This window comes from Hevea brasiliensis, chromosome 14 (genome assembly GCF_030052815.1).
Source record: "Hevea brasiliensis isolate MT/VB/25A 57/8 chromosome 14, ASM3005281v1, whole genome shotgun sequence".
NCBI lineage: Eukaryota > Viridiplantae > Streptophyta > Magnoliopsida > Malpighiales > Euphorbiaceae > Hevea > Hevea brasiliensis.
This window is the reverse complement of record NC_079506.1, coordinates 83,875,760-83,887,582: the sequence shown is the minus strand read 5'-3', so window position 1 is coordinate 83,887,582 and position 11,823 is coordinate 83,875,760. Positions and strand designations below refer to the sequence as shown.

Sequence of the window (11,823 nt, the reverse complement as noted above, 5' to 3'; positions counted from 1 at the left end):
AACTTCTAGCGTGTAAGTGTTGTGGGTCATCAAGACGATAAGTGAAGCCATGAGGAAACAAGAAGTGAGAACCCTCAAGAGTAACATAATCTCTTCTTTGATATATATCATGGTGGCTTCTTGAATATTTTAATAAACACAATATGCTACGTGGTTGATGAACTGTTATGGCTGCTCTCTTTCTTGATTTATAGAAGGTATTGGAAGATGTGTCAATGAAACCCAAGTACCACATAAATAAGAGTTTACTTTAAACAGAAAGGTTGGCCTCGTTACGTGCTGGGTTCATGCACACGAAGTGGCGAACATGTCAATGCCATATTTTGACTATTCGGCTACAAGGAAGTAACTTGCACACAAGTCCGCTCCTTTTAGACGCTCGCCCATTAGATAAAGAGAAAGAGAGATGCTAATGCCAACCACAGTCCTTTCATCCAAAACTTAAGGCCCAAATATAGGCCCAGTCAGAAATTTCATTGGGTCTTAAGGCCTTAGGCCTTATTCTTTGAATTTTAATATATGACCTAAATATATACATTATTTTTTAGATTTAATATAAACATTATAGGTGGGCATAATGGATGGTTATATTAAAAATCTCTCCACTTCTTGCACTCTGAAGGTAGACATATATATATATATATTTGTAGTATTTGATGGTCAATTAATAGTCACATGTTTAAATTGGACTTAATTTAATTAAATTAAGGTATCTAAAATTTATTTGATTTATTTTAAAATTTGAAAGGCTTATTAATCCTAAATTTTTAAAGGGTTTACTTGATTATTCAGTAATAATTTAAGGACTAAAATAGGCATTTTACCAAATATATATTAAAAAATTTGATAGATTCAAAAGAAAAACAAAAAAATGTCTACTAATTTTTTTTTCATGCAAAAATTAGGATACAAATCATGTATTAAACCTATATTATTTGATTTGATTCATCCTCTTTTTTGTAAATAGGAAAGTTGTTTTCATTAAAAATTTGCAACTTGTTAATGGTTGCACTATCCTTATTATTATCACCATGAGCATATCTTTCTTTGTCTAGGCTTAGTAAGTGGTGGTGAATTCCTACAGGTCTGTATTAGGCCTCTGCTTTTTGGCTCTTGTTCATGATTTCATTCCTCATTTGTCTAACGTACAGAATACAAAGTTCTTCTACCTCTAGGTACAAAGTGTTCACATGTTTGTACTGGTTTGGTTGTAAAGTGAAATTGGCTACAGAAGTTGATTCTTGGTTGCTTATAAAAATCTAAATCTTTGAGGGTAATGAAGGACATTTCAAAGACTCAGAGGCTTGCTGTCAATTCTGTCTTTCTTTTCTTTCTTTTTTTTTTTTTTTTTTTTTTTTTTTTGGGTCTGACCGGGATTTGAACTCAAATGTGGGAACTTTCATCCAATCTTCCACCTACCTTCCTCTCTTTTACAGATTTGCCTCAATTTTTAGAGCTCTTAATTGAAAAGAAGTTCAACACAGATTCAGAAATTCCTACATACATATCTCAATTCAAAATCTCCACAGCCAGGTATTCTTGTATCCCTCTAATTGAATTGTTTCTTATTCAATTTGGAAGAGACATATAGGTTTATGCTTTGATTCATTAGTCTTCCCCTGGTGCTGTTTTGATAAGTTGAGAGAACCCTTCTTACAAATGTATGTCCCCTGTCACCGATATTAAGCATCACAGTCGCCCACAACACCAGCTAAAACTCCCACCCACATCCCTCCATAACTTACCATGGTTTAATGAAAATTAGGAAGCCTTTGTTATTAAAATGGGTATAACATGTTGGGTACTGCAGTTAAATTTGGTTTATGCCAAAGTACAATTTTATTATTTATATAATCCCCATCAATGTTATACATGAAAATGGGAAAATTCTAAATTCGAAATATGTTAATAATGATACATTTTTGCTTGTAATTGGAAGGGTTAAACATGCTTAGGGAGTGCATAGGAAGAGATGACAGATAATATTGCAGTGCAGATGAATCCCAGGAGGAGGAGACTGGCAGAGGCATAGCCTTTGTTGAAGAATTGGTCAAAATTTCCTGAACCTGCAAATATTGATTTCTGTTAGAAGAAAGAATACAAGTAATGAAGAAAAGGATTGTGTATTTGTCTGTGTCCCATTTACAGAGATATTACATCTATTTATACATGAGAATATGAACTAATTTGGACAAGAATAATAATTGCTATAATTATGCTACACAAATCTCCTATAATCATGCTTGATTCTTTGTAATTATGTTACACAAATCTCCTATAATCATGTCGATTCTTTGTAATTATGCTAACACCCCCCCTCAAACTCAAGGTGGTAGCACAGGTGCCAACTTGAGTTTGCTTAAGAGATCCTGAAAGCGAGCGGGAGGATGCGTTTTGGTGAATATATCAGCGGTTTGGCTGACAGAGGAGATAGGAATCAAACATATGGTGCCATGAGCAACATGATGACGTACAAAATGACAATCAATTTCGATGTGTTTGGTACGCTCATGAAATACATCATTATGAGAAATCAGTATGGCACTTCTATTATCGCAATGAAGTATTGTGGCGAGAAGAATGAGTGACACCCAAATCGCTTAATAACCACCGTAACCAAAGTAATTCGGATGTAGCATCGGCAAGAGCACGATATTCGATTACGTGCTAGAACGTGCAACAACAGCTTTGCTTTTGCTACGCCAAGAGATAAGAGAATTACCCAAGAAGAAACAATAACTTGTAGAGCGACGATCCGCCGATCACCACCAATCAAGATCGAGTAGCCGGATAATACTAGGGAGGAGGTAGCGGAAAAGTGCAAACCATGAAAAAGAGTGCCTTTGATATAACGAAGGATTGGCATCGCAGAAATGAGTTGAGCGAGGAGCGACATAAACCGTCGACTAGATGAACAAAGATATGAAATATCAGTCGAGTAATCGTGAGATAAACAAGACTCGACAAGTCGATATAAAGTAGGATCATCAAGAGGAGTGCCATCAAGAGGTGTAAGTTTGCAATTGAGCTCCAATGGGGTTGATCTTGTTTTGCTATCGATGATGCTCGCCGAGAAAGTAAGTCGGATGCATACTTGGCTTGAGATAGATAATAGCCATCGAATTTTGAGAAACTTCAAGGCCCAAAAATAGCCGAGAGAACCTGTGTCTTTCATTTCAAAATGTTGATTGAGATAATGTTGTAACTCTAAAATACGGATGAATCATCTCCTGTTATTATCATATCATCAACATAAAGCGTGAGAAGAACAATACCACATCGATTCGACGAGTGAATAATTCAGAGTCATGTGGACAAGAGATAAAACCAAGTTGACCAATAGTGGAACTACATTTGGCAAAGCAGGCGCAGGGAGCTTGTTTTAATCCATATAAGGCTCTAGAAGTTTGCAAACCTTATGAGGAGAATGATAACCAGAGGAGGATGCATATAAACCTCTTCTTAAATCACCATGAAGAAAAGCATTTTTAACATCCATCCGAAAAGTTTCCATTTACTTAACCGCAATAGCTAAGAGATCGCGAATAGATGTTAATCGGGCCCTTTGGAGCAAAAGTTTCCTCATAGTCGATACCATACTCTTGAGTGTACCCTTTGGCTACTAAGCGAGCTTTGTAGCGTTCAATAGTTCCATCAGAACGGGTCTTGATTTTGTAAATCCATTTGCAACCAATAGGAGTCTTGTTTGGTGGAAGATCAACTAAATCCCAAGTATGAGTTTTCTCTAAAGCCTGAAGTTCATCAGTCATAGCTTGCTGCCAAAGAGGGTCAGTACTTGCCTCACGATAAGAATGAGGCTCATGAAGGGTTGCAATAGTAGAGTAACAATGAAAATCAGAAAGATAATGAGGAGTTTCTCTTACACGGGTAGAACGACGAAGAGTAGTGCTAGGAGGAGATGCAGGCGCAGTCTTTGGATCAACAAGCTGGTCTTGATTCAACAGGCAGTGTAGTTGGGCTAATATTGAGCACATCACAATCACCTGGATCAGGACTTGGAAACAGCTCTTTGGAGGAGTCAGTGAAAAATTGAGAGTCAGTATTGACAGAGTGATGAAATTTGGAAAGAGAAGAGAACATAGTATTTTCCCAAAAGGTAACATGACGAGAGATGCGTAACTTATTAGAAACAGGATCCCAACAACGATACCCTTTGTGTTCAATGCCATAACCAAGAAAACAACATAGACGAGCACGGGGTTCTAATTTGGTATGTTCATGAGGTTGTAAAAGAACAAAAGAAACACATCCAAAAGGTTTAAGGATGGAATAGTCAGGAGGTTGTCCAAACAACTTTTCAAAAGGAGATAAATTATGAAGAACCAAGGTAGGAAGACGATTAATAACATAAACAGCATGAAAAGCTGCTTCTCCCCAAAATTTTTCTGGACATGAGGCAGAAAGAAGAAGAGTACGTACAGAATCAAGAATATGGCGATGCTTGCGTTCGGCTCGCCCATTCTGTTGAGAGGTGTGAGGACAAGAACGTTGAACAACGGTGCCTTGTTGACTAAGAAACTGAAGCAAAGAAGAATCCCGATATTCCATGGCATTGTCTGTTCGGAGAATTTTAATGTCACAAGAGAACTGAGTTTTAATCATTTTTGCAAATGTGATGTAAATTTGTGATAACTCAGATCGATGTTTCAAAAAATATATCCAAGTAAACCGAGAATAATCATCAATAAATATTACAAAATAACGAAAACCATTTATTGAAGAAATAGGAGAAGGACCCCAAATGTCAGAATGAATTAAACCAAAAGGAGTGTCTGAAGTAGTATTATGGGAAAAAGATAATGCAGGTTGTTTTGCAAGCTGACAATTTAAACAATTAAATGACTCAAACTTAGTAGATCCTAATAATCCACGAGAAATTAAAGGTTGAATTTTACTGGTAGAAGCATGACCAAGACGAAGATGCCATTGGTGAATGGAGGAATTAGGGATTGTAGCTGCAGACACAAATCTCTGAGGAAGATGTAAAGATGTAAGCTCAAATAATCGACCCACTCTGCGACCCTCCCCAAGAATCTGTCCCGTTTGTGGATCCTGTAGCTGGACACCATGGTTTTAAAAATTAACATTTAGTCCTTTTTCACACAACTGACCAACAGAAATAAGATTGAGTGCCAAATTAGGGATATAATAGGTGTCAGGGAGATGAAGATTTGAGGTAGACACATGACCAGTATGTGTGATGTTCATTTTAGTACCATTTGCAGTATGGATTGGTGGTAAGGAAGATACAGGTTTTGCAGAAGACAAGAATTTAAGATTAGTGGTCATATGATTACAACATGCGAGTCAAAAGCCAATAAGAATTACCGGAGTGGCGGACATGGCGGCAGGAGAATTAGAAGAGATAACTGTTTGAATAGTGCCTCAAGATCACTCATGGTGATGGCGGTAGAGCCCTCGATGCAAACAGTGTGAGAGGAAGATCCAGGCTTTGAGACATTCTTGAATTTAGAATGCCCTCCTTTTGATCTTGGAGGCGTGTGGGACAATGTTCAAGAATATGACCGTAACCATGACAATATCTGCATTTTATGGTAGGACAATATGCAAAAGCATGACCAATTTGATTACAATTCTTACGAGTTGATTGCCGATTACGATGTGAGGATCGAGTAGTTGCAAGAGCGACTTCAAATTGAGGAGTTTTATCCAAACCGAGACGAGTCTCTTCAAAAATAATCTCTTGAATAGCGTTTCCAATGATGGGAGTGGATTTCGATGTAGCAGGGGCCTCGAGCGGCCTCATATTCTGATCGAAGAGCCATTAGAACTTGAATGAGATGAAGATGATCTTCACCGATTTTGGCACGAGATATTTGATTCCAAATAGGTTGGACACAGGCAAGAAAATCATTCCGCATTGACTCGCTTCTTGTTTCAGATTATGAAGAGTAGTCCACAACCGATAATAGTGGGCAAGTCCGGTGGTGCGATATCGATTAGCCAAAAAATCCCAGATTTCTTTTGCAGAGTCATAATTAGCAAACTGGATGTGGATGGACGAGACAGAGGTATTGCGAAACCAGGTGATGATCTGATGATTTTTACTATCCCAATCCTCAAGACGGTCAGCAAAAATTTTGCATCGCTTCATCGTTCTCTCTTGTCGGCGTAGTGATATCTCCGGTAACAATACGCCAAAGCTTGCGACCTATCAAAAAACTTTTCATTCCTTGAACCCAAAGATTATAGTTGGAACCAGTCAGAACTGTTGCAATAGGTTTTGAAATATCAGATTTCTCCATTGATAACAAGATGAGGAGAAAAAAAAAAATGGTATAATAATAGGTATGAAAGAATGAACCAGAACAGGTTGTATAGAGAGAAAAGATACCAAAAAAAACTAGAAATAAAAGTTTTATTGAAAAGATACCATGTTAGAAGAAAGAATACAAGTAATGAAGAAAAGGATTGTGTATTTGCATGTCCCATTTACAGAGATATTACATCTATTTATACATGAGAATATGAACTAATTTGGACAAGAATAATAATTGCTATAATTATGCTACACAAATCTCCTATAATCATGCTGATTGCTGTAATTATGTTACACAAATCTCCTATAATCATGCTGATTGCTGTAATTATGCTAACAATTTCATATCTTTTGTAACTCCAAATCCTGCAGCTGCACCAGTGGCTAAAACATATGATATTACCTGCAACCCCAAACACAAGAAAATCAAATCTCTTCATCCGCCTAACTGTGAAAAAATCTCAGTATCTATATGTATAAAATTTGCAAAGCATTTATTTTTTTTCCAAAATAAAAAGAAAAAAAAAATATTTTTACTGGTTAAATAAATACCTTGTCACCATAGAAGTCAAAAACAAGGCTTCCATCATCACTCATCGCTCGATTTCCAGTGGCAACGTGGTATAATGTGAAAGCCATTTGCAAGATTGTGTATGCAAATCCAATAACAATTGCTGCAACCATGTACCTACAACTCATACCAAATAAATAAGAATTATTCTTTCTTTCAGAAGTTTTCAAAGACATGGAATACCAGCAGAAATTGAATATGAAGTTTTGTATATCTTACCGATACGCATAAACATCTTTGAAGTGGACTTTAACCTCGACGAGATCAACTTCTAAGGTGGCAGTGTTGGTGGTCAAGATAATAAGTGAAGCCAAGAGGAAAATAAAAGTGAGAACCCTCAAGACAAGAGCAGACATACGAGAAGCCATGGATGGTGTAGGAGGTGGCATCTTGAATATTATAATGAACAAAGCAAGGCTATATGGTGGAGGAAGTGATAAGGTCGCTCTCAATTTATGAAGGGTTTTGGATGATGGGTCAACGAAACCCAACTTTAGACTGAAAGGTTGGCCTCATTGCGTGGTGGTAACAAGCCATGTACAGCGAAACCTCGCCATTGACTCTCTTTTTCTTTTTTTTTCTCAAGTCATAATTGCAATCTCATGTAAATAAAAAATTTCCAAGTATATCCCTTTTAAAATAGATGTTATTAAAAACAAAATGGCTCATTAACGAAGAATCTCAAATAATAATAATAATAATAATATTTCTCCACTACACATATATTTTGCTTTTACTTGTAGAAGATGCAGCGAAGGTGTTTGCAGAATCTCAATGGGTAAGGGCATCACATGCTTTCTTTAACATTTTTTCATTTGTCATTGACATTGGCTCAGATGTTGATTAGAAATAGTCATATGCATATCATAGGCTGTCATGCACAAGTCACCTTTGCTATTCTAAGAGTTTTAATTTATTTTATTTTTTTTAAGTTATCTATCATTCTTATTAAATTAAGATCAATTTAACCGATTAATTCTATTAATTGATGATCTAAATATAAAATTAGATTATTTTTTAATTGAACTAAATAAAAAAATGACTTAAAAAAAATTGAGTGATCTGAAGATTAAATCGATCATTATCAATTTGTTCGTAATTTTTAAATGGAAAGATACAAAACGTCAATTATATATAATAATATTTTAAATTTATATTCAGTCAATAAATAAGGTGTTATTTAACTATTATCTTTTTATTCATAATAATATAATAATTTTAAAAATTAATATATTTATTTTTTATTACTAGATAATTAATATTCCATAAATATTATTAACATAGTTACTCATTTATAAAAATATTTTTATCTCATATATATTTTTATAAACTTTGAATATTTTATTTTTGTGTAAAATTTTAAAATATCATTAAGATATATTAAAATGTAACAATGAATGTTGTAGTTTTGATTCTAAAAGATATAAATTTATTTATTTATGTTAATGAGTACAATATTTAAAACCTTAGTATTATTATTGGGATGGATGAGAATAGAGCGAAACTGGAGATGGGCCGGGGCGGATATGGGCAGATTTTTCATTACTCAGCCTTGTCAATAAAAATAAAAATCCACAAGTTTTGAACCCAATGAAATTTCTGTGAGGCCCTATATTTGGGTCTAAACCTTAAGCCCTTAGGCCTTATTTTTCCTTGAATTTAATTTATGACAAATGTTTTAATTATTTTAGACAGATTCACCAAATATAAATTATATTTATTCTTAATTATATATATATATATATATATATATATATATATATATATATATATTTGTAATTAAAAATACTGAACGATTTTAAGGGTATACTCTCATATGTTGACTTGAACCCTATTCGATAATAGATTTTAAGGTAGTATTTAGTGTTTTGACTCTTCTCTTATTTATACTATTTAATGGCATAATATTTATATTAGTATTTAGAAATTGAGAGAGCATTTTGATTTAGATAAATAAGATTATGTCACTAATTTTACAAATCCACTCAGCTTAAGGAGTGTATTTAAATTCTTAAACCCAAAAACAAAATTTAATATATATAGGTCCAATTAAAATGGTTATAAAAAAAAAATAGAGCTGTAACATGTAAAAGAGCATAGCTTCAGTCTGCAAGTTGCTATAATTTGAATTTTTTTTTAAATTTATTTACTTTCAACTTGAGAGTTTTCTTTGCACCTTTAATCTTGATCATGGAGAAGAGGGGAGGGGGAGCTTTAAAATTTGAAGCCTAACTTGAGAGTATGAATATGGGTTTCTTCAGCAAGAAGCAGTGGGTTTTGGCTGTGAAAGATGATTGATTCTTGGACCACATTACAATTGCAAAGACGACCCCCACCACTTCTCTTTGGCCAATTCAAATCCTCTTCGGCTCACATTCATGAAAGCTTTTGATATATAAAAAATTATTCTATTAATTCATTAAATAGGTGAAGGAGAATTTATCCCACATGCTTATAAGCCAGCCTTTTATCCTACATTGCCTACTTATTTAAAGTGGGAGTGGGCTTTTAATAAAACTTTTCTTAACCTCTTATTTTACAACGCCTGCTTATTCTTGAGTTTCTAATGCCACTCATGGATACGAGTTCTTTAAGTTGTTAGATTATCATTGCCTTTTTAACTCTTCGCCCACAAGTAAAGGCAATAATGAATGAGTGAGTGAGAAAATTGTGCTTTAATTATCTTTTCGTCTTATTAATAGATACCACCAATTTTGGTAATCAAATCTCTTAGCTTAGGTAAGCTTGATTAATGAGACAAATATTTATTTATTTAATTAAATTTTTTAAAAAAATAAAATCCAAATCAAAGGAATGGTCCAATCTACCTTTAAGACTTAGGTAGTGAGGCATGAACACAATTTAAAAGAAAGAAAATAATTAAGTAGGACCCTTATGTTGGAGCCTCAGAACAGCCATTAGTGTTACATCAAAATTAGGGATAGTCTTCATGGACCTCTGATATCACTACACCTTTCACACAAAATCACTCAATCAAGTGCTTTTTGGAGACAAAGATTTCCACATAATCTTATATTATTTTGTAATTAGTTAAGCACCAAAGATAATTAATTAATTACTTGTTTTCTTTTTAATTGATTCAGAGAGATGACAAAGAACTAAAAGCCACACAACTCTTATTCAATCCCATTGGTATAAATCTTGGTCAAAGCTTCTAGCTGGCTAGGCTGATATAATTAGCATCATAGTGTATTACAAAGAATTATAGCCATTATTAAGATTAAGATGTTTTGCTTAGCACCATCAAATTTTTTATTTAATTTCTTTTGATAAAGGCAAAGATACATTACTTAAGAATTAAGATATAGTACTCATTAACACATCTAGGGAAAAATTGGTTGCTTAATCTTTGGTCCTAAAGGTTTGGCTAGCTTATGCCTATATGATAGGAGATAAGAATGGTCAATTACTTATTAGCTCCTTATATATATATTGAAATTTAAATTTGCTACATTTACCAAGTAGGCATTTGGCACTATTAACCAATATGTTCCATTACTTTCTTGAATATTTATTACAATAGTGATTTCTTGTTTTTTTAATAGAGGACTGGAAAAACGAGGACTCGAATTTAAGTCTGTTAAGTGAGTGATATGTCTAAGTTAGTATAAGCAGTCATTTATTTCTTAGGTTTTGTTTGTTTTGCTAAAAATATTTTCTTAAAATTTTTAGGAAAAATGACTTTATCTTTTCAAAGGAAAAAGTCAATTTCTAAATTTTGGCAATCCTATTAAAATGTAAAAATCTTTAGACATGCATACATAAACACATATTATTAATTAACATTAATAGCCAAATAATGAAAAATATTTTCATGACAAATAAAAAATATTTTTTCATATATATGTTATTTGCCGCAAAACAAACAAAGCTTTAATCACGAATCATTTAGCTATATTTCTTATATGATGAACAATTTAATTAAAACATAAGTTTTCAACTTTAAAATGAAAGTTTTGGAAAAATTCACTTAGAAGACAAGGTCTTAATAAACTATTTTTAGTTAGAAATATGTTAGAAAAAATAATAGGTTTCGATCGTGTAGTTATTCTTCTTAAGGAAACTATGCCTTGTACTATATTGTAGTTGGGTAGTTTAGGCAGATTCCTCCAAGATAACAAAGTCAAAATAAAATTCTAGATAGCTATTTTAGAATTTTCCCAAGAATGTATTAAACAATAACAATATTGATTGAAAGCAGGAATGAAGAGGAGAGATATAAGAGAAATAGTAAATTGACTTTTATTCAAGCTATTATTTATAAAGTTTTTGCATCTTTTAGAACATATATAACAGTTCACGTTATATTTTTTAAAACAATTACATTTATTCATTTACATCTATTAGAACATATACAATAATTCATTTTATTTCTCTTAAAACAAGTTGTTCACTTTGTATCTTTTAGAATAAATATAACTATTGATAATAAATAGTTTATTTTAATGCCTTTAATGAACATACATAATTCTTGGTCTTCCCAGTAATTTGTTAAATATCTTTTCCTCCTTATACTCTTTTAATATGGGATAATTTTTCTTATCACCAACTATTTATAACAAAATATTCAAGCCCTTTAGTGATTTTAGTTAAATTAGAGGAAAAAAAAAGTTTGTATGAGTAAGCATAAAATAGAGAATATTAAAAGTGTGATTTTGGGAGTGAATTTACAGAAAGAAAATAAATATGTTGTTAAATCATGGCTCCCATTTCTTTTTGGCACCATCTCTTAGCCTTCAATTTTATGCTTTTTCTTTCACCTTTAATAGTTTGTTTTATTTAACAAAAAATTTTGTCCTAAACATACTTAGATATGGCAATCAAACATCCTTTATTTATTTATTCTTATATAAGGCTGTCAAATCATTAATTAGCCTTCCATGAGTAAAGTAATTAATTAACCTAATTAAATATACATGAATTATTAAAA

At 32.9% G+C, this 11,823-nt stretch overlaps 1 protein-coding gene across 1 annotated transcript; it reads right to left on the bottom strand.

Annotated features, from left to right (window-relative positions):
• Window positions 1-1,750: 1,750 nt before the first annotated feature.
• Window positions 1,751-7,314, bottom strand: LOC110650675 (CASP-like protein 4D1). The gene is made up of 4 exons (XM_021805762.2): window positions 7,092-7,314; window positions 6,854-6,989; window positions 6,646-6,704; window positions 1,751-2,083 (listed from the first exon to the last, which is right to left on the bottom strand). Exons 1-4 carry the CDS (start codon window positions 7,259-7,261, stop codon window positions 1,942-1,944), a joined length of 507 nt encoding a protein of 168 aa, XP_021661454.1. The 5' UTR covers window positions 7,262-7,314; the 3' UTR covers window positions 1,751-1,941.
• Window positions 7,315-11,823: the final 4,509 nt, after the last annotated feature.